Below are 24,676 nucleotides of genomic sequence, written 5' to 3' on the forward strand. Positions count from 1 at the left end.
AAGTAGAATGAATTTTCAAATATCTGTCCATATTTGTGCTGTCTAGACATTCTGTATTATTTGAAATATTTGAGTTTTGATATTAGAATAATCAAAATACATATTTGGGATTTCCAAGCACAAAGAAATTATCAAATATTGCCATTGGTCTTCTAACTGCCCACAATATTAACATTATTTTTTCCTGATTCATTTCTTAAATATCCTTAAAATTGGGCTTATGGTAGTTATAAAATATTTCAATCACTCCTGTGATAAAAGTAAATATTACCACTATTCTCAATTCGCCCATGAATGATTTATAAATAATGAAAGTTTATGATGCTTTGTGAGTGGTAGATGTAAAACTGATATGTCTATTTGCATGCTTGCATCAAAAAGACACAGATATTCAATAACAGGTCTGAGCCCAAAAGAAGTCCTTGGTACTGTATGTTATTCATGCTATTGTGACGGGTGTTTGCTTCCCTAATTGCTTTCTCAGCTCTTTATATTTTGTATACAGGAGGGCTAATCCTTTTTTTTTCTTTTTTTTTTTTTTGAGTTAATTTTATATTCAATAACTTTGTTGAAGGGTTTGCCAGCTGTTAGGAGTTCTCTGGTAGAATTTATGAAGTCACTCAATTTACTGTCCTATCTTCAGTAAACAGTGATACTTTGACTTCATCCTTTCTTATTTGTATCCCTTTCAATCTCTTTTAGTTGTCAGATTGCTCTAGCTATGACTTCAAGTACTATGTTGAAGAGATACAGAAAGAGTGGGTAGCTTTGCCTTGTACCTGATTTCAGTGAGAATGATTGAAGTTTCTCCCCGTTTAGTTTGATGCTGGCTATAGGTTTGCTATCATTGCCTTTACAATGTTTAGGACCTCATGAAACTGAAAAGCTTCTCTAAAGCAAAGGACACTGTCAACAGAACAAAACAACAACCTACAGACTAGGAAAAGATCTTCACTAACCCTACATCAGAGACAGGGGTAATAAAGCCAGAATATGTTTTGTAAAACTCTAGAAATTAAACACCAACAAACCAAATAATCCAATTAAAAATCGGGGTACAGATCTAAACAGAGAGTTTTTAATACAGTTATATCAAATGGTGGAGAAGCACCTAATGAAATGCTCCACTATCAGTGGACTGGGGAAGGGGCATGGGAGGAGATGAGGGATAAAGGGTGAGATTGGGAGGGGTGAGGATGGGGCTATAGCTGGGACACAAAGTGAATAAACTGTAATAAATAAAAATGTATATTTAAAAAAATTAATAATTAATAAGAAGAAATGCTCAACATCCTTCATCATCAGTGAAATGCAAATCATAAGTATTCTGAGATTCTATCTCACACCCATCAGGATGGCTAAGATCAAAAACTCTAGTGACTACACATGCTAGAGAAGATGTGGAGAAAGGGGAGTTAGTTTGGCAATGTTTTTTCCTCGTGGTCCTTTGGTTCCCATTTGCTAAGTACTCAGGATTTTGAAGCAAGCCTGTAGGATAAAGCACTTCCCCATCATGTGGGAATCAAGACGGTCATATGAGTTGGTTACACACATTTCCTGAGCAGCCATCTAGAGACTAGTTGTTACACCTAAGTATTCTTCACTTCATGCAAAGCAGCACAACAGCTGAAAATTTTTAATTAATTTTTTATTTTTTATATTAATTACAGTTTAGTCACCTTACATCCCAGCTATAGCTCCCTCCCTCACTCCCTCCCAATCCCACTTCCTCCCTTATCTTCTCCCATGCCCCTCTCCAAATCCACTGATAGGAGAGGTCCTCCTCTCCTTCCATCTGACCCTAGCTTATCAGGTCTCATCAGGGCTGGCTGCATTGTCTTCCTCTGTGGGCTGGCAAGGCTGATTCACCCTCAGGGGGTGGGTGGTCAAAGAGTCAGCCACTGAGTTCATGTCAGAGACAGTCCCTCTTCCCCTTACTAGGGAACCCACTTGGATACTGAGCTGCCATGGGCTGTATCTGAGCAGGGGTTCTAGGATATCCATGAATGGCCTTTGGTTGGATTATCAGTCTCAGAAAAGACCCCTGTATCCAGATAGTTTGGTTCAGTATGTCAGCAGTCTAAGAGTCTCGGTTGGTAATATTAAAATGTGCTTCCTCCAGCTGCATTCTGGTTAAAATTATTTGGTCTCCATAATCAGCAGTGGTCTTAAATAGAATGTGCCAAACTGGGACATCCTTTTCAGTCAACAAGGAGAGGCTCAGTCACAGTGCATGGAAATCTACTGGGTCTCCTAGTTCTCTGCATGTCCCTCATAGACTTGGCCAGGGCAGACACAGCAGCAAGAACGTTAGGAAAATCCACTGGAAACTGCACCAGCATCCTCACATTAAACCTTGCTTATGTTACTTCTTATTATAACAAGAAATTGATTCATTTTTATCATCATTAGTAGTAAATTTAAAATAAGTGTCATTATTAGAACACAGAGCAGTACTGGCTATTTCCTCAAAGAAAGTATTTATTAGAATAGAGGATGGGAAAACTCTTGGTTTGACTTCAAATTTTTCTTAGGCATCTGCTTTCCCAGATACCCAAATTCTTGTCACTCCTCTTCCAGATCTCACATTCTCTTTCAATATAAGTACAAACAAAAATATAGCTAACTATGGAACTGAAAAAAATAAGTAGGACTCTTACATCCCTTATTCTTCTTCATGCAGAAAATAACTAAAAGGCATAGACTGGATCTATTGTGTATGTTTTCAATGCACAGATCTTGAGGCCTGGGTGAAGTGAAAACATGTACCTCTGTGCTAGGCAGGGATGGCTGATTTTTTTTTTCTGCATCTGTTTTCTTATTTTGACGGAGATCATTTGCAGACAGACTTCTTGATTTATTCCTAACGACAAAGCAGAAATAGTCACCAGCAGATCACAGCAGGAATCACCAAGTGACAGTTGAGTCTAGAATGGTCCTTTGGTGTTTGCGATGTGATTTCTAGTTTAGGAGTGGGCATGAAAAGATGATGGGTCACCTTCAGAAGATAATTCTTATCGTGGTAATATAAATTAGAATCATCTCCACGCACTTGCTATGTTATTTAATATACAGGAGAAGCTAGAGAGAGTGGAAATGAGTGGGGCTAACGACCAAAAAGGGAAGGAAGAAGTGGATGTAATTATACTTCAAATTTTAAAAGCATATTTTCAAATATTGTCACTATATTAGGGAAATAATTTAGTAAGATGTTGTTACATATGGGGCCAAAACTGCTTAAGACACAAATGCATTGCTATGATTGATGGTCTTAGGTGTTAGTGTCATACATGAAAATGTATGTTATTAATGCATGTTTATTTACAATTAGAGATCAACACTTTAGTTTAACACTACGATACTTTGAAGAGTGGGTCTTAAGTCTGATTAATGTAATGACTGTGCTTTCTTAGTAGTCCATTAGGGGTAGATTGTATCATGTTATTTTCTATTTATTCTCAGCCTCTCCATGACTAATGATGTTACAGTGTCTATAGACTTTAAGTTTGAGTTCAGAGAACACATATTTTGCTCCATAGGAGTCATCTTGCTTTTATATCTCTTTATTTCAGTTCATCTTGTTTCTATCATGACAACTACTAATATCTATTTGGTTATCTATAAATATCTATCAATAAAACTTTTGATAACCACTAATAACCCAGTGAATGTGCTTTTTCTCCTCCTTTGATGAATTATTATTCTTGTTTAGCATCCAATAAGAAAAAGACAAAATAATTACATATCATATATGAAAATATATGTTATAACATATACATATATTCATGTATGCTTTGTTAACCAAAGCACAGAAATATTTCTAATAAAAAAAATGCTCTGGATTTTATAAATTCTTTTGTTTAAAAGCAAAGGCTGTTTAAATGGTGATAGCTTGAGACAGTGTAAGTTTTTCTTTTCTCTGTGTGTGTAGATTCACACACCAATACTTATATTTCTAAGAATCTTTTATTTGTACATTTTTGATGATGTGATATTTGGCTGTTTTCATCTGTTGTGAGATGACTCTTACAAGATTCTACTTCTAGGATTAATTGTTCTTCAGGGATAAGAACACTTCTCAATATATAATTTGACAGTAATTTGTTGACAATTGTAGCATTTTTTATTGTAAAGTGAGAATTATATAATTTTCTGCCTGTGTTGCTCATATTTAACTAAATCACCTCAGCAAACCATAGTACCTCATCTTCCCTGATTACTATATTTTGTTCATCCAATTGTCACTTCACACCTGTGCACTGTGCACTTATGTGAATACTACAAGCATGTGTGTGCATATACTTACAAATATATAAATATTTTTGTTTTAAACATTAGCTGTTTTTTTCAACTTGTTGATACTGCTCATGTGTCATTCCAATATTTGAATTTAAAATATATTCTATGATTTTAAGATATGAAGTATATTTTTCTATGTGTTTTTTCTAAGATTTTTAATTTACCTAATTTAGGATTGAGAAACTTTAGTCTTTTGTTTTTTTAGTTAGTTTTTCATAATGTTTTTAATTGTGTCATGAATGTCATTTTCTTCTCTTTATTTCTATACATATCATTTTCTTTCAATGTGTATTCTTTAATTCACACCTATCCCTAATTAGTATAGATGTATACATTTAAAAGGTGTCTTTGGTTGATGTTTAGAGGCATGCAAGAAGTGATTGTTGATGTTAAGTATAGTAGATAAATCTGACTGTGCTCTGGAAACTAATTTTAGAAAATGGGTAAAGTGCCTCAGAGGAGGGAGATAGAATTAACCAGATATTTTATGTGGAAACAAAATACCAGAGGGGATTACTTCATAGGATGTACTACAGACACCTCAAGGGTAACAGCATGAGAGCAGCACCTGATTGATGCAGCAATTCGATTGTTTCTTCTCCCTAGAGCAGACCTAAGAGTAGAAGAACAATCACAGAAGCCCATACTACATATATTAATATCCCTGAAAACAGTGTGCCCCAATGTACTAGAGGCCAGATGGCAACTCTTAGCTGGAAGAAGCGAATTAGATCTGTCTCCTGGGGTCCTTCCAAACATGTTTACAACCATGCCGTGATGAGAAAACCTAGTCCAAAAGTTAATTTCAGTAGATCTCTTTGTAAAGTATCCTCAAATTTCATTTTCACAGGTAATTCTGTGTTGTTTTGATTAAAAAACCAATTCCTGCAAGTTATTTTTAATGATTTCTTCAGATTGTGACCAATTTCCAAACATAAAAATGCCCAAATATTAATATGGTTTATATTCTGTGACTTAACTCTAATTGTTAGACAGGAAGACATCACAGATTGAGAATAAGTTCTGAGTATGCTGATCTTGCCCTTTAAGTAAAAAGTCTTTTTGCCAAGTGGAAATATAGTCTCCTAATGAGAAAATTTTGGCTAACTGGGTAACCTTCCATAGTTCAAAAACCAATATGGACAGAGTTCTTCAAGATAGCTACAAATCACATTACAGTGTATAGGTATTCCCCATAAATATTTTGGTCTGCTTTGGATGAATATGATTGTATCTTGTATTTGTGCACTTGAAGATGAAGTTTTAGCTTACTTACCTAAAAAGTTCAGCTATGACCACAGGTTTGCACTGGGTATTGAAGTATCTTTGTAAGATGGCAGTGTGTCCTTTTGGCCTTTATTTATTAGGAGTTTCTTTTTTTCTTTCTTCTTTTTTTACTCTTTCTGTAGCACTACAAAATCAAAATAACATAGAAATGAATAATTTACCTGAATTCACAGGGGTATTTCCCTCTCTGTATTTCAAATATCTAAAATATTTACCTGAATCATTTTGATATAGACATTTCTTTGTGTCATAGATGTCAACCTCTTTAACAGTGGTCCACTATAATGTAACATGTAATAATATATGCACAATAAAATTAAGAACAGTTAAAAAAAAAGGTGTCTTTGGGCTTACAGTTCAGGAGATACAGTTTTTTTATGGCAGGGAAAGCATGGACACTGAAATGGTTCAGTTGATGTCTGTAGAAGCTTATGGAAACAACTGTTGTATCTTGTCTGTTCAGGAAGCTCAGTAGTGACCAGGTAATTGTCCTACCCATCTTCAATTGACTTCTACTGTTTCGGACTCACATCAGTACAGCCTACCAAACTCTGCTTTCAGCTGTTCTACCGCTCATATACAAACATTTCCACACAAACCAGGTGTAACTGATTGTATTTTTCCTTTTTCATAACATACAGCTTTGATAATTCTTATACTATGTTCCCTACGTCTGTATAAAAATTAAATCTATTATCCAATAAAAACGATCAATGGTAATTTGTTTCTTTCTCAACTTTCCAAACAATGCTTGGGGTTTTGGATAAGAATATATATCTGTAAGAGATGTTTGACTAAAATTGAAAGATACAGAAATATTTAACAAGCCAGTAATTCTAATAGTCCATTTGTTTACTTACTACTTAATTTATCTTGGAAGAGAAATGGTTTGGATTTGATGTCTTGAACAATAAATGAGGGAGGTCAACAAGAAAGCAGCACTTCTCAGTGTAATAAAGGAAAGTTTGACAGTGACTCTACCAGAAAGATGCTCTAGTAAGAAAGAAGTACTAGATTTCTAATCTCTTTAAACAACCAAAACACTAGACCAGCAAATATAGAGCAATGACATTAATGTCAGAACACAGTGATGAACTTCCGTAAAAGGAAACAAATATAAAAAAAACCCAAGTGTTGTGGGTTTTTTTTGTTTGATTTGTTTGTTGGTCTTTTGTTTTTGTTTTTGTTTTTGTTTTTTCTGACAATGGCTATTTATTCATTTAAACAAAATTTTTATGTTTTATATTAATTATAGTTTATTCACTTTGTATCCCAGCTGTAGCCCCTCCTTCACTCCCTCCCAATCCCACCTTCAATCCCTCATCTCCTCTCAAGCCCCTCCCCAAGTCCACAGATAGGGGAGGTCCTCCTCCCCTTCCATCTGACCCTAGCTTATCAGGTCTTATCAGGACTGGCTACATTGTCCTCCTCTGTGGCCCGGCAAGGCTGCTCCCCCCTTGTGGCAGGTAGTCAAAGAGCCAACCAGTGAGTTCATGTCAGAGACGTTCCCTGTTCCCCTTACTAGGGAACCCACTTGGATACTGAGCTGCCATGGGCTACGTTTGAGCCAGACTGACACACAAGGCATATACTCGCTTATAAGTGGATACTGGACTTATAGTATAGGATAAACACACTAAAATTTATACACCTAAAGAAGCTAAGCAGGGAGGATGTCATTGGGTAAGATGAACAACCCTCACTTAGAAAGACAAACAGGGTGGACATTGGAAGAAGGAGAAAACAGGATACAGGACCGGAGCCTACCACAGAGGGCCTCTGAAAGACTCTACCCAGCACGATATCAAAGCAGATGCTTTGTTTAAGAGACTCTTAAACAAACTTTGGGCAGAATGCAAGGAATCCTATCAAAGAAGGGGAGTTAATAAGACTTAGAGAGGTCAGGAGCTCCACAAGGAGAGCAACAGAACCAAAAAATCTGAGAACAAGGGTCTTTTCTGAGACTGATTCTCCAACCATTCATAGATATAACCTAGAAACCCTGCTCAGAATTGTTGATTTCTTGAGCTGACAAGGGGGAGAAGAATTTACAAGCAGATGCAAGGGAAAGAAATGCCACATGGAGAATATAACTACCAAGAGAGACACAGAGAAATAATTTCAGAGGTCTACAAAGGAATTTCTTCTAGCTCTTTTTTTTTTCCAATCAGCTAGGCTGTGTGTTTTAATTAAATAGTTAAGACCATTTACATTATGGGTTATTACTGAAAGGTTGTTGAATGAATCTTCACATTTAATTGGTTGATTTTCTTTTTTAATTTATTTATTTTTTTATATTAATCAGAGGTTATTTACTTTGTATCCCAGCCATAACCCCCTCCCTCCTTCCCTCCCAATCCCACTCTCCCTCCCTCATCTTCTCCCTGCCCCTTTCCAAGTCCACTAATAGGGGAGGACCTCCTCCCCTTCCATCTGACCCTAGCATATCAAATCTCTTCAGGCCTAGCTATAATGTCTTCTTCTGTGGCCTAGCAAGGCTGCTCCTTCCTTGGCGGGGGGCTAGGGGGACGGAGGGGGGTGTCGAAGAGCTCGCTATTGAGTTCATGTAGGAATAGTCCCTGTTCCCCTTATTAGAGAACACATTTGGACACCGAGCTACCATGGGCTATATCTGGGCAGGAGTTCTAGGTTATATCCATACATCGTCCTTGGTTGGAGAAACAGTCTCATGAAAGACCCCTGTGCCCAGATATATTTGGTCCTTATGGTGCTCCTGTCCTCTCCAGGTCTTACTAACTCCCCCTTCTTTTGTATGATACCCTGCACTCTGTCAAAGGTTTGGTTATGAGTCTTAATATCTGCTTTGATACACTGCTAGGTAGAGTCTTTCAGAGGCTGTAGGCTCCTGTCCTGTTACTTGTTTTCTCCTATATCCAATGTCCATCCCATTTGTTTTTTTCTAAGTGAGCATTGGTCATCTTACCCTGAGTCCTCTTTCTTGTTTATCTTCTTTAGGTGTATAGATTTCAGTATATTTATTCTATCTTATAGGTCTATATAAGTGAGTATATACCATGTGTATCTTTCTGCTTTTGGGCTACCTCACTCAGGATGATCGATTCTAGGTCCCACCATTTGCCTGCAAATTTCATGATTTCTTCCTTTTTTATTGCTGAGTAGTATTTCATTGTGTAAAAGTGCCACAATTTCTGTATCCATTCCTCAACTGAGGGACATCTGGGTTGTTTTCAGGTTCTGTCTATTACGACTAAAGCTGTTATAAACATGGTTGAGCAAATATCCTTGTTGTGTACTTGAGCATCTTTTCGATATATGCCTAGGAGTAGTATAGCTGAATCTTAAGGAATCACTATTCCTAATTGTCTGAGAAAGTGCCAGATTGATTTCCAAAGTGTTTGTACAAGTTTGCATTCCCACCAGCAATTGAGAAGGGTTCCCCTTTCTCCACATTCTCTCCAGCATGTGTTGTCATTTGAGGTTTTATCTTAGCCATTCTGATGGGTGTAAGGTGGAAATCTCGTTTTGATTTGTATCTCCCTGATGGCTAAGGATGTTGCTAGCTCTTTTTTTTTTTTTCAGATAATTTAACAGTTCCTTTGTGTAAAGAAATTAAAAAAAAAGCTATTAACCCCAATAAAGTAACAGTTAAGAATGTAAAGTTAAGAATGTAAAAATAACAAGAACAATTTATATTTGCCTAGATATTAATCCAAATCTGATGGTCTGGTGTAAGTCACAGGTTCTCAGTAAATTTGATACAATCAGTGTACTCTCCCAGCAAAATGAATGGTGATTACCTTCTCTAAAAATACTTTATATGTAGCTGAAAATATTGTGAGATGTTTGGTATTGACAGTTTGGTACTGACCTGACCAGTCATCTGTGAATGGCCACTGAATGTTTTTATGGATAGGAATTAGAAGTCATTTCTTAGAAAAACAAACAAACAAACAAACCAAAAAAACCTCCTGACTATGTACTAAGACATATACATGTTTCTTCAAACATTAGAACGACACCTCAAACTTTTGCACCCTCATAAAACACTAGTCCTACCTGTACTTTGATGGTTGTCATCACTTGAACCCTGAATTTCAATTACACTCTTTGCCTTTTAAATATGACTAAATTCTGCTACAAGTATCAAATTCATTGTGAGATTAAAAAAAAAAAGAGGACTAAACTCCCCACTCTAACTTTAGGCCAATAGAAAAGAAATATGGATGATGTTTTTCCCAATTCCCAAATCATTTACAGATATATTATTCAATATAGCAATGAAAGATGCACCTTCTACTCTCTTCCAGGGTATATATTGTGTGATAGATCCACATTAGTAATCTAATCTTCCTAAGCCTTTCTTTCTTCATTTTATGTTAACAAAGAGAGAAATTTTATTTCCAAATACTCATGATAATCCAACTTTTTATCTGTTTTTCAGCCAGGAAACCAATTATCAAAACTCTTAGCCCCATTTCAAATTCCTTGTTCTGCAAAATTAAGTATAATATTTTAGCCTATGCAGGACATATTAAGAAATTTAGTTTGATCCAATTTTATGTTCCTCCACTATTTTCTTGTAGCCTTTTAATTTATTCCCACACAGGTGTTATTAGATTTTACTTGTGTGAAATGAAAAACTCTCTAGTTATTCAAGAATGTTGGTAAGTTTTTTGCTTCCATTCTAACTCACCTCATCTTGTGGAATTTGCTTGATTTTAAAACTTTTCCTTAGATATTCTTGTTTTTTTTTTAATTCATACGCTGTAATGTAATATAATTATTGCACACTCAAAATAAAAGCCCTACTTCAACTTCCAACTATGTATATGATGACTTAAAGAAGAATTTCTCCATATGTTTGAGGTTAATTACATATCTCACAATCAAGAATTGAGAAACAGTAAGCAACTAGAAATATCACAATAGGAAACAGAAATGCTGGAAAATATCCCAAGAAACAAATTCCCCATCATAACTCGTTTAAATTTATTTAGGTATTCTAAAAGTGATGTAAGAATTTTAAACTTTGAGAAGCCTTTATCTTAGCTTTGACTTATAGATTTGTACCTTCCCTGTGTCTCTCTTTCCACATCCCTCTTATTTTTGTCATTTTAATGAGCTCTTGTAATTTCCAGTTCTAAAATTATATTAAATTGGAGAAGAAAATCTACATTAAACTATAGGTTATAGTTTATTACTTTAAAGACAGTGATTTATACCAATTTTTTTTTTTTTGCTTCTTTTCTTCAAGTATTACTACACTTGCTTCTTTATAGTTCCAGGAGATAGCTATGTATGACAGTACATCGATAAATGCCTACACTATGTATGAATTTTGAAACAAAATTTTAACTCAAATATTTGAATGATGCGATTATCCTTTTTACGTTCCAAATTAATTGTTAGTAACTCTGCTTCTTTTTTACAGGAGAGGATGTTTAAATTTTACCAAATGAAATACATTTTTCAAATACTGGATAAAATGAGATGCTTGCGAAAGCGTTCTACAGTGTCGTTCTTGGGCGGTCTTGTCGTTTTCCTTCTATTCATGAACTTGTACATTGAAGATAGCTATGTTCTGGTAAGTCTTGGAGATATTATTTTCAGTTCAAAATATATCCTCAGTAAACTTAGTGTCAGGCTAGTTGTACACCAATCTTCTTGGAGCAGAATTTTCTATGCATATTTCTTATATGAATACTTTTAGCCATACATTGTCAATAGTATATTTGTTTGATTCTTGTTTGTTTTTCTCTCTTAAATACTATTTGGTGGCTGATATGTGTATAAATATATATATATATATTACATATACACATTTCAATATTATATGCTCTTATAATATGTATTATATAATAGTGACAGTATATACTAATTTTATACATATATGAAATTATTGAGATTGTTGGTGTTTAATGTAAAACATACACAGCAAATAAATTTTGCTCAATAACATTGTACCTAAATTTTCTATTTTATACATTATTGTTGAAATCTTCAGATTATGACTCATTTTGCCATTCACCTCTGTTAATATTTAAACTTTATTTTCTTACATTTCTTAAAATTTAAAAGATTATATAAATATCTTCTCTAGGTCTATAGATGGCTTTCTTATATTATATGGCTAATACCTGCTTATAAGTGAGTGTATACCATGCACTAAGGAGGACCCTAGGGACGATGCTTAAATCTCATTCAGAATGGCAAACAGGATAGACACCAAAAGTGGAGCAGGAGAGAAAACAGGATGTGAGCCTACTGTAGAGGGTCCTCTGATAGGATATACCCAACAGGGGATCAAAGCAGATGCTGAGACTCAAGACCAAACTTTGGACAGAGCACAGGGAATCTCAGGGGAAGAAGAGTGGGGTTGGATGAAGGGACATGGAGGGGACAGGAGCCCCGCAAGGAGACCAACAAAGCTAAAGGATCAGAGCCCAGGGGTTCCTGCAGGGACTGATGCAACAATGGAGACTACAGACCCCCTGCTCAGATGTGGCACACTGACAGCTCAGTCCCCATGTGAATCTCAAAGTGAGGAGAGCAGGGACTGCCTCTATTATGACCTCAGTTAACTGCTCTTTGATTGCTTGCTCCTGGTTAAGCAGCCCTGCCAGGCCAGTGAGGAAGAGGATCCAGGCAGTTCTGATGAGACTTAAAAAGCTATGGGCAGGCGGCAATGATGGAGAACTCCCCATTTCAGTGGACTAGAGGAAGGGGATGGGGGGAAGAGGGAGAGAGGCTGACACTGAGGGGAGTTGATGGAGGGCTCTTCAATCGGGATATATAATGAATAAACTGTGAAAACAAATTTTCAAATACATCCAAAAGATTATATAAATATATTTAACCATATTCTTCCCTTTCCAAGTCTTTCAAAATCCTTTCCATCTCCCTACATAATCAACTCAAAGTTCTTCCTCAATTTTATTTCAAAATATTGGTGTCAAAAGAATAAAATTTTGGGCTGGAGAGATGACTCAGTGGTTAAGAGCACTGTCTGCCCATCTAGAGGATCTGAGTTCAATTCCCAGCAACCACGTGGTGGCTCATAGCCATCTATAATGAGATCTGGTGCCCTCTTCTGGTATGCTGGCTCATACACAAGTAGATAACTATATAAATACTAAATAAATAAATCTTTAGAAAATAGAATAAAAATTAACAAACTGAAATTCTTAATGAGGGTGGGGGGGGCATGGAAGTGGAAGTGACCACTTCCTAGACAGGCAGGACTTGGATTCTGTTTGCAAGTGTGTCATTGAGTATTTCTGCATCAATGTTCATAATAGAGATTGACCGGATATTCTCTTTCTTAGTTGCTTCCTTGTGTGGTTTAGGTATCAAGGTGACTGTGGCTTCTTAGAATGATTTCCTTCTTTTTTTTTTTATTTTGTGAAATAGTTTGAAGAACATTGGAATTAACTCTTCTTTGATGGTCTAGTAGAATGCTGCTCTGAAACTGTCTGGCCCTGAGCTTTTTTGTTTGGATGGGAGACTTTTGATGACAGCTTTTATTTTTTAGTGGATATAGGACTATTAAATTTATTTACCTGATCTTGATTCAGCTTTGGTAAGTGGAATCTATCAAGAAAATTGTACAATAAATTTAGATTTTCAAATTTTGTGGCTTATAGGCTTTTACAGTAGGAACTAATAATTCTTTGAATTTCCTCATTGTCTGTCTCTGTGTCCCTCTTTTCATTTCTGATTTTGTTGATTTGCATAGTCTCTCTTTGTCTTTTAGTTAGTTTGGCTAAGGGATTGCCTACCTTGTTGATTTTCTGAAAGAACCAGCTTGTGGTTTCGTTGATTTTTTTTTTTAATTATTCTCTTTGTTTCTAATTTATTGATTTCAGTTCTGAGTTTGATTATTTCCAGCCATATACTCCTCATGGGTGTGTCTGCTTCTAGTTTTTCTAGTTATTTCAGGTATGCCACTAACTTGCTTATATGAGATGTCTTGAGTTTCTTTATGAAGGCACTTAGTGCTATGAACTTTCCCCTTAGCACTGTTTTGATTGTGTCTCATAGTTTAGATAACTTGTGCCTTTATTTTCATTGAATTATAGGAAGTCTTTGATTTCTTTATTTCTTTCCGGACCCAGCTGTCATTGAGTAGAGAGTGGTTCAGTTTCCATGCCTGTGTGAGCTTTTTGCTAGTTCTGTTACTGTTATTACCATATAAACAGTGGTGGACTGATATGAAACAAGGGATTATTTCAATCTTCTTGTATCTGTTGAGGCTTGCTTTATGCTGGACTATATAATCAATTTTGGAGAAGAGTCTGTGAGGTTCTAAGAAGAAAGTATACCCTTTAGTGTTTGGATGAAAAGTTCTGTAGACTTCTGTTAAGTCCATCTGACTTAACCTCTGTAAGTGTCATTATTTGACTATTTAGCTTCTGTGTAGATGATCTTTCCATTGGTGAGAATGGGATGTTGAAGTCTCCTACTACTGGTGTTGGGATCAATGTGTCATTTAAGTTCTAATAATGTTTCTTTTACAATTGCAAGAGCCTTTGTATTGAGGGCTTAGATGTTCAGGATTGTGATGTCCTTCTGGTGGATTTTTTCCTTTGAAGAGAATGAAGTGGACTTCCCTTTCTCTTTTGATTAATTTCTGGTTGAAAGTCTATTTTATTATATGTTAGAATAGCTACTCCAGCTGGCTTCTTGGGTCCATTTGCTTAGGAAACGTTTTTCCAGACCTTTACTCTGAGGTAGTGTCTATCTTTGTTGCAGACATGTATTTCTTGAATGCAGCAGAATGTTGGATCCTGTTTCTACAACCATTCTGTAAGTCTGTGTCTTTTTATTGGAGAATAGAATCAATATCAATATCAGTATATTGGTAGATATTAGTGGACAATGATTCTTGGTTCCCGTTTTTGTGGAATTGATGGTGATTGTGTGTGTGCTTGTTTTCTTTTGCTTTTTTTATTGTGAAGGTATCTATATCTTGTACTTTCTTGTGTTTAATTTACATTGTTGGGTAGGAAAATTTTCCTTCTCATATCTTTTGTAGGACTGGGTTGCGGCATATATATTGTTTAAATTTAGTTGTGTCATGGAATATTTTGTTTTATTCATCTATGTTGATTGAAAGTTTTGCGATGTATAGTAGTCTGGGTTGGCATCTGTGGTCCCTTAGAGTCTGCATGATATCTGCCCAGGCTGTGCTGCCTTTCATAGTCTCTGTTGAGAAGTCTGATATGATTCTGATAGGTTTACCTTTATATGTTACTTGGCTTTTTTTCTCTTTCTGCTTTTAATATTTTTTCTTCGATCTGTAGATGTAGTGTTTTGATTATTATGTGCTGGAAGGAGTTTCTTTCCTCATCTAGTCTGTTTGGTGTTCTGTAGGCCTCCTTTATGTTTAAGGGAATCTCTCTTAAGGTTGAGAAAATTTTCTTCTATGATTTTCTAGAAAATACTTTCTGGACCTTGGAGACTAGAATCTTTTTTTTTATTATTATTTTTATTCCTTCTACTCCTATTCCTTTGGTTTTGTCTTTTCATGGTGTTCCTGATGTCTTGAATTTTTGTGTCAGGAACTTTTCTGTCTTTATGTTTTCTTTAAGTGATGTATCCATTTCTGCAATTGTATCTTCTGCATCTGAGACTCTCTCCTCCATCTCTTGCGTATTGTTGGTGATGCTTACCTCTGTGGTTCCTGATCTCTTCTTTAAGTTCTCCATCTCCAAGATTTTTTTGGTTTGTGTTTTCTTATTGATTTTAATTCCATTTTTATCTCTAAGTGATTTTATTCATTTACTTCAGCTGATTGTGGATTCTTCTCTGTCCATGATTGCCTCTATTTTTTTTTTTATTTCCTCGTTTTGTGCCTCTAACAACTACATTATAATAAGTTTAAGATAATTTTCCTGTGCTTCGGCTCCATTAAAATATCCATTGGTTTGGGGATTCTGGTGAAGCCATTATATCCCCGTTTTTGTTGATTGTATCTTTACACCAGCCTGTAGCCATCTGGTTGTCTGTAGCCTTTACTGTTTGCTCCTGTTCTGCAGACTGGGTCCACCTGTCTGGAGTCTAGAGTAGTCTACAGAAAGATAAGAGATGTACAGGGGCTCAAGAATGGGTCTGGATTTCAGATGTAGCTAAGGAAGAGAGGTACTCTACTGAGTTCACTGTCTCTACTGGCTCACTGTTTGTGTCTCAGGTTGGCCAGGCAGCTGGGGAGCAGGCAGAAAGATTTCTAAGCCTAGAGCTGCTGCAGAGCCCCACAGGACTGTTGGGATGGAGTACAAGGGGCTTTGGTCCTGTGCCCAACTCACCTCCCCTGGATTCACTGTCGCTGCTGACTAACCTACTGGTTTTTGTTGTTGTTGTTGTTGTTGTTTTCTTAATCCTCACTGGCATATCTACTGTTAATGTCACTGTTCAGCTCAGATTATGGCAATTATGTTGATGAGACTTTATGAGTGTAGCTTCTGATATTTCTAGATGACACAGTCTAATTGCAAATTCCATGTTCCTCTTGACCTTACAGACTTTCATCCTTTCTTCTACAACAATCCTTGAAACATAGTTAGGTACAGGAGTTTTGCTCTTACACATCTGTGATGCCTGTGAACCACAGAATGACAGGTGTGATGCAGTAATACAAAAGGTACAATAGTGGTATGCATACCTTGTAAGTAACCAACAGCTCTATAATTGGACCTAAGATCCACTCAATAACAGAGAAATCATGCCTGATACAGGAAACCTAGCCAACTGCAACTGCCCAGAGCCAGTGAACTCATGGATACTGGAGGAAAAAGAGCACTGTATTAAACCAGCACAATCCCCAATTACATTCTAAATATCTGTCTTTATAGATAAAGATATCTATGGTTCTCATCCTTCATGAAGAAAATTTCACTTTGCAATAGACAGAGATCAAAATGCAGAAAACAACAGGTCAAAATGTAGAGTTGTAGAACCCAGCTTATACAACTTCAACACAAATAAGTCTTTTAAGAATATATACATTTAATATATGAATATTTGTTAAAAGCTGGCTCTGGTAATAAAATACAATCTAGTTTCTACTTAACACTTTTCCTTTTTCATATTTAATTTTATTTTTCATAAGATTATTTCACTTGGGTTTTATCTTGTCTCCATAATGTCATAGTGCATTAAGATTTCTAAGCATAAACTTCAATGTCTTTCTCTTGTATTACTGGAACAATAATTGTAATTCAGAAAAAGCAGATGAACAGAATTAGTAGTCACTAAAGTTAGTCACCACATTCAATTCTCTTTTGATAGAAAATTTACTTGTGGTTTGAAACTATAGGCATATTAATGGCTGAGTATATTTGCTTTTTTCTTAGAGAGATAATTGGCTTTCCATTGGGAGGAAAGCAGAACTCAGTGGAAGAGACAAATACTTTTATAAGGCAGACTAAGAGGCAGAGACGTTCTGTGCCCAATCAACTTAGCCTCTCAGCTGTGAGCATCTTCAAAGTAGCCACCAGTGTATATATTTAGACTGTAGTGAGCCCACTGAATTGCATTACTCTTCAGAAAATGATTGTCATAAAGCTTTGCCTTATTACTGAGACACACTATAGCATAGTTACTGCAGAAAGAAGGTGTCCAGGGAGTTGGGATGTTCAGCTGGTCGCCTCTGAAAGCAGCCAACCAGACAGGCTCAGGTGAAAGTTACATTTTTATTGATGCTGAAAGTATAAAGAAGCTTATTCTTGAGAGCTGAATTAAGTACTTTCATATCAGTTGTTTCATTTTATATTCTGCTACATTCTTTAACCAATATGAATGTATTCCATTTTTATATCAGAAAAGGTCTAGACTTTTACACGTTCAGAGAAGAATCCTTAAAAATATACTAAATGTCATATAGTTCTTTAGCATGTAGCCTCATATAATAATGGAATATAAAATATATGCATCATAGATGCTACTGTGGATTTTATAGAGATGTCTTCATTCTTTCTATTGATGTACACTGCTGTATTAATGCTGAATTGGTAATGTAATAATTTATCTACAGTCATTGTGTACCAATCCTAAATTGTTGCTTTTAATATATTGTGTTAATATACTTGTTGATCTATAGAAATAGGTGAAACTATGTGTAAGAGACTTAGAATAATCAGAATTCAGTGAATATTTAACTACAATATTTAAAAGAAAATTTTGTTTAATCTTGAATTGCAGATAATTTAGACATCTACAGATTTTGAACAAGATGAATATCTTCAAAACTTGGTTAACATAGCTTTTCAAATCATCCAAGTGATATAAATCCTAGATATATGTTAGCATAGAAAATACTTGAACATTTGAAAAATTTTAAGGTTGAAATTTCTTAATTTAATTGTATGACCAACAGGTAAAGATTCTTAACTCTACTTAGTTTTATTCCAGTATTTCTTTTTTTTTTGATTCTATGAAAACTTTTGTTCATAGATTTTTAATATAATTTATTTATTACAATTTATTTACTTTGTATCCCAGCTATAGCCTCACCTTCATTCCCTCTGAATCTCTCCCTCCTTGCCTCTCTCCTTACCTCTTTCCTTCCCTCCCTCTCTCCCTCATCTCCCCCCATGCCCGTTCCCCAGCCCACTAATAGTGGAGTACCTTCTCTCCCTCCATCTGACTCTAGCCAATCAGATCTCATCAGGACTATCTTTCATAGTCTTCCTCTGTAGCCTGGTCAGTCTGCTCCCCATCAGGGGGAGATGATCAAAGAACCAGCACCTGGTTTCATGTCAGAGACAGCCCCTGTTCCCCTTATTAGGGAGCCCATTTGGAGACTGAGCTTCCACAGGCTACATCTGTGAAGAGGGTCCAGGTTAACTCCATGAATAGTCCTTGGTTGGAGTATAAGTCTCAGAGAAGACCCCTGTGTCCAGAATTTTTGGTTCTGTTGTTCTCCTTGTGGAGCTCCAGACCCTACCAGGTCTTTCTATCTTCCTGTTCTTTCATAAGCTTCCCTGCACTCTGCATAAAGTTTGGCTATGAGTTTCAGCATCCGCTTTAATACCCATCTCGGTAAAGTCTTTCAGAGGCCCTCTGTGGTAAGCTCCTGTCTTGTCCCTTATTTTTTACTTCCTTCTCATATCTATCCCATTTATCTTTCTGAATGAAGATTGAGCATCTTACCTCCGGTCCTCTTCCTTGCTTACCTAATTTAGGTATACAGATTTTAGTATGATTATCCTATATTATGCCTAATATCCACTTATAAGTGATTATATACCATGTGTGACTTTCTGCTTCTGGGATAACTCACTCAGGATGATGTTTTCTAGTTCCCACAATTTGCCTGCAAGTTTCATGATTTCCTTGTTTTTAATTGCTGAGTATTATTCCATTGTGTAAATGTACCACAATTTCTGTATCCATTCCTCCGTTGAGGAACATCTGGGTTGTTTCCAGATTCTGGCTATCACAAATAAAATTGCTATGAACATGGGTGAACAAGTGTCTTGTATACTTGAGCATCTTTTGGATATATGCCTAGGAGTGGCATAGCTGGATCTCGAGGAAGCACTATTCCTAATTGTCTGAGAAAGCACCAAATTGGTTTCCAAAGTGATTGTAAAATTTACATTTCCACTAGCAATGGAGGAGAGTTCCACTTTCTCCACATTCTCTCCAGCATTTGTTGTCATTTGATTTCTTGATCTTAGTCATTCTGATGTGTGTAAAGTGAAATCTCAGGGTCATTTTGATTTATATTCCCTTGATGAGTACAGATGTTGAGCATTTCTTTAAGTGTTTCTTTGCCATTCGACATTCCTCTATAGAGAATTCTCTGTTTAGCTCTTTATCCCATTTTTTAATTAGATTATGTGATTTGTTGCTGTTTAACTTCATGAGTTCTTTATATGTTCTGGAAACAGTGATACTTTGACTTCTGCCTTTCCAAACTGAATTCACTTAATCTCACTTTTTGTCTTATTGCTCTAGCAAGGACTTCAAGAACTATATTAAGGAGATATGGAGAGAGTGGGCAGCCTCGCCTTGTCTCTGATTTCAATGGGATTGATTTATGTTTCTCTCCATTTAGTTTGATGTTGACTATAGGCTTGCTATACATTGCCTTTACAATGTTTAGGTATGTGCCTTGTATCCCTGATCTTTCCGGGACTTTAAACATGAATGGGTGTTGGATTTTATAAAATGCTTTTTCAGCATAAGGAGATTATCATGTTTTTTTTTCCTTTCAGTTTACTTATATGGTGGATCATATTGATGGATTTCCATATATTGAACCACCCCCGCATACCTTGGTTGAAGCCTACTTGGTCATAGTGGATTTTATTTTTGACGTGATCTTGGATTTAGTTTGCAAGTATTTTGTTGGATATTTTTGCATCAATGTCCATAAGGGAGATTGGCCTGAAATTCTTTCTTTTTTTGGGTCTTTCTGAGGTTTACATACCAAAGTGACTGAGGCTTCATGGAATGAGTTTGGTACTATTCCTTCTGTTTCTATTTTGTGGAATATTTTGAAGAGTATTTGTGTTATCTCTCTTTGAAGGTCTGGTATAATTCTGCGCTGAAAACATCTGGTCCTGGTTTTTTTGTTTTGTTTTGTTTTTGATGGGAGAGTTTTGATGACCGCATTTATTTCCTTAGGAAATACAGGAATATTTAATTTGTTTACCTGGTCTTCATTCAGCTTCAGTAAGTGGAATTGATCCAGAAAATTGTCCATTTCATTTAGATTTTCAAATTTTGTGGCGTATAGTCTTTTGAAGAAAGACCCAATAATTGTTTGGATTTCCTCATTGTCTATTGTTATGTCCCCCTTTTTATTTCTGATTTTGTTGATTTGGATGGTGTCTCTCTGCCTTTTAGTTAGTTTGGGTAAGGGTTTCTCTACCTTGTTTGATTTTCTCAAAGAACCAGCTGTTTGTTTCATTGATTCTTTGAATAGTTTATTTGTTTCTAATTGATTGATTTCAGCCCTGAGTTTGATTATTTCCAGCCATCTGCTCCTCTTGAGTGTATCTGCTTCTTTTTTTCTAGGGTTTCAGTTGGGCCATTAAGTGCTTGTATGTGATGTTACAAATTTCTTCTTGAAGGCACTTAGTGCTATAAATTTTCCTCTGAGCACTGCTTTCAATGTGTCCCATAAATTTGGGTATGTTGTGCCTTCTTTTTAATTAAATTCTAGGAAGTCTTTAATTTCTTCCTTTATTTCTTCCTTAACCCAGCTGTCATTGAGTATCAAGTTGTTGAGGTCCAGCTTTAGTCCATGGTGGTCAGAGAGAATACAAGGGATTATTTAAATGTTCTGTATCTGTTGAGATTTCCTTTGTGGCAAACTATATGGTCTATTTTTAGAAGGTTCCATGTGGTGCTGAGAAGAAGGTAAATTCTTTTGTGTTTGGGTTAAAGGTTCTAAGATGTCTGTTTGGTCCATTTGATTCATGATCTCTGGTAGAGTCATTGTTTCTTTGTGTAACTTCTGGTTTGTTGACCTGTCCTTTGCTGAGACTGGGGTGTTGGAGCCTCCCACTATTAATGTGTGGGGATCTATGTATGGTTTAAGTTTTATTAATGTTGCTTTTACAAATGTGGGTGCCCTTGTATTTGGGGCATAGATGTTCAGAATTGTGATGTATTCTTGGTGAAATTTTCCTTAGATGAGTATGAAGTGATCTTTCCCATTTCTTTTTATTAATTTTGGTTGAAAATCTATTTTATTAGATATTAGAATGGCTTTTGTTCTGCTTGCTTCTTGAGTCCATTTGCTTAGATAACCATCTTCTAGCCCTTTACTCTCAGGTAATGTCTATCTTTGTGACTTAGGTGTGTTTTTGTATGCAACAGATTGTTGGGTCTTGTTTGCGCATACATTCTGTTAGTCTTTATCTTTTTATTGGAGAGTTGAGTCCATTGATGTTGAGACAGCTTAATGACTAGTGGCTATTAGATCCTTTGATTTCGATGTTGGTTGTGGTAGTGTGTTTGTGTGCTTGGCTACTTTGAGTTTTGCTGTAGTGAGGTTATTTATTTCCTGTGTTTATCTGACTTTAGTTAATTTTCCTGGGTTGTATATTTCCTTCTAGTACCTTCTGTAATGCTGGATTTGTGTGGCAGTATTGCTGAAATTCGTTTTTGTTGTTGAATATCTTGTTTTTGCCATCTATCAGGACTGAGAGTTTTGCTGGGTATAGTACCTGGAGAGACGTCTGTGTTCTCTTAGGATCTGCATGATATCTGTCCAGGCCCTTCTGGCTTTCATAGTCTCTGTTGAGAAGTCAGGTGTGGTTCTGATGGGTTTGCCATTATGTGTTACTTGGCCTTTTTCCCTTGAAGTTTTTAGTATTTTTTCTTTGTTTTGCATACTTATTGCTTTGATTACTATGTTGTGAGAGGATTTTCTTTTCTGGTCCAATTTATTAGCTATTCTATAGGCCTCTTGTACGCCTATAGGCCTCTCCTTTATGTTAGGGACATTTTCTTCTATAATTTTGTGGAAAATATTTTCTGGGCCTTGGAGAGGTGAATGTTCTTTTTTCCTCTATTCCTATTATTTTTAGGCTTTGTCTTTTCATGTTGTCTTGGATTTCTTGGATGGTTTGTGTTAGGAACTTCATAGAATTAACATTTTCTTTGATGGATACATCGACTTCTTCCATTGAATATTCCATATCTGAGATTCTTTCTTCCATCTCTTGTAGTCTGCTACTTATGTCTAACTTTGTAGTTTTTTTCTTCCCTAAGCTCTTCCTCTGAATAATTTTCTCTATTTCTGTTTCCTTTAATTTTTCCAATTTTATCTTCAGATCTTGCACCGTTTTGTTGATTTCCCTCCTCTGTCTGACTGTATTTTCCTTCAATTTCTTCACCTGATTGTTTGAACATTTCTCTGTTTCTTTTATTTTTTTCAGTGACTTAATTAATTCCTCTTTAAGACCACAAACTGTTTGGCTGCATCTTCCTGTATTTTTTATGGATGGCCATAATCTGTTTGACTTTATCTTCCTCTAATTCTTTACGCATTTTATTTGTTTCCTCCATTAACCTCTTTATAAGCATACATGTAAGCTCCTATTCCTGAATTTCACTTATGATTGAGTCCCCATGGCTGCTTGTCCCTGAATAACTGGTTTCTGGAGAAGCCATATTTCTTTGGCTTTTGTTGGTTGTACTTTTATGCTGGCTTCTGCCCATCTGGCTATCTCAGGTGTATGCTGTTAGTTTCTGGTACTTCCTTCAATCCTGGGTTGGGGAGAATCCCCTTGGTAGGAAGATAGTTGTTCCTGAAGAAGGCCTCCTCAGCTCTTTGGGTATGGTCACCAAATGACCAGTACTTCTCAGGAATTGCCACAGCTCACCTCAGGCATATGTAACTGTGTGGTAAATGTGGTCGTTGGTAGTCAGGGGGGCTGTCCTCTCACCAGGAAAAGTCCTGGAGACAGCTGCCCTGCTGTTGGGTTACTTGCTCTGAATTTAGTGGGCTGCTACTGCTCTTACACTGTGCTTGCTGGGTGTAGCCCTCTTGAATAGGCAGGGAGTTCCATGGTTTGGTCAGTTTATCTAGGGAGATAGGTTGCGCCTTGGTGCAGTGTCTGGGCTGAACCGTGTATCCCCCGTTTCTGTAGATCTGAGGTTGGAGCTCTGTGCCCCAGTACCCAAGTGGTAATCAGTGGGAGGTGAGCACAGCAGTCCTGCATGCAGCAGGTAGCTAGAGTCTGGAGCCTGCGGGAGCCCAGAAACTTTTCTGTAGCTGGGTCGGACCAGATGTTTCCCCCACCATGGGGTTCTCTCCTGACAGGGAGTCCCAGTCTGTGGTATTTGGGCATCCAAAATTCAGTCTGGGGTAATGGTAGAGCATGCAGGCACAAGTGCTTCTCTCAGTGCTGGTGGCTGGGTGCCTGCAGGAACCCAGGAATTTTTTCCAAGAATGTTTTGGGGGTGAGAGGAGAGATTTGGCTGAGTGCCCTGAGGACAAACTTGCTGTTTTCCTCACCATTGGATTTCTTCCCTACAGAGAAACCCAGTCAGTCTCTGGTGCCCTGGGGCCCACAGTTCTGTCTGGGATGGTGAGTTGGGCGTGCATGCAGGTCTCTGGGCTGGTGACTGAGCGCCTGCTGGACCTCAAGTCCTTTTCCAAGGATTGTCTGGGTGACCTGACGTCAGTCCAGATTGCTTCTTTCACTGTGGGGTTTTCTCTCAACTGGAAATCGCAGTCTCTGGTGTTGTGGTGCCCACAGTTCAATCTGTGACAGTGATCAGAGCACACCAGCATGTGGCTCTGGGCTGGCAACCAAGCAACTGCCGGGCCCCAGAAATTCTTCCAGGGTTTAGCTGAGTGACCTTAGAATGGACCCGATTGATTCCCACATCATGGGATTTCCTCTCACCTGGGAAACAAAATCCCTGATGTGTTAGGGCCCAGAATTCAGTCTATTGGTCGCTGTTCAGTCACTGCTGTCCTACTCCTCAGATACTGTGTCCTCTTGCCACCGCCATCTTGGATCATGAATAAGAAACTTGGAACCTCATTTTAGTTCATACTGGGCTCCTCATACTGGTGGTGGCCACCTGTGCTCTTCCTCTTAAGACCTCTTATTTTTAATTATCTTACTACTGTGGGAAGACGAAGAAAATCCACAGCTTCAGAGTGGAGATGATGATTAATGCTTTGCACAGAAGATGACAGCCCATGCCAGTGACATACCAGCTCTTTAGTCATATTTTAGGTCCAGTTCTCCTCTTCACATGGTTCCAAGACCTCTCCTCTGTCCATAGATTTTTGAAGCTTAATTATGTCTTTCTCCTGTGAGTCAGCAACTACGCATTTAATCTTTCAATAACAGTAAAACTTGTGTCTGAATTTATCCAATCTTTTATAACAGATACTTATTGACCACAGATGAGTACTCAAGGCAACATTTAAAGAATTTACTTTACATATATTTTTAGTGGCATGCACTCTACTTATTTAAGTATCTAACAAATAAAGAAGAAACATATCTATATAACACAATGAAGTATAAAATTTACTAAAAGAACCATTGGCTTCCCAATCAGATTGCCCAAAACATATAATAGTACATCTTAGTACATATTACCAAACAAATTACAATTGTTAAGAATT

At 36.8% G+C, this 24,676-nt stretch overlaps 1 protein-coding gene across 3 annotated transcripts in view; it reads left to right on the plus strand.

Annotated features, from left to right (window-relative positions):
- Positions 1 to 24,676, plus strand: part of Mgat4c (MGAT4 family member C) — a 775,655-nt gene that overhangs the window by 739,427 nt on the left and 11,552 nt on the right. For all 3 annotated transcript variants that reach the window (XM_060377968.1, XM_060377966.1, XM_060377967.1), the window contains one exon: positions 11,000 to 11,152. In XM_060377968.1, coding sequence (XP_060233951.1) covers positions 11,006 to 11,152 — 147 coding nt within the window. In that variant the 5' untranslated portion in view covers positions 11,000 to 11,005. The remainder of the gene's footprint in view (positions 1 to 10,999; positions 11,153 to 24,676) is intronic.

The sequence above is a fragment of the Meriones unguiculatus genome, chromosome 2, assembly GCF_030254825.1.
Source record: "Meriones unguiculatus strain TT.TT164.6M chromosome 2, Bangor_MerUng_6.1, whole genome shotgun sequence".
Lineage (NCBI taxonomy): Eukaryota > Metazoa > Chordata > Mammalia > Rodentia > Muridae > Meriones > Meriones unguiculatus.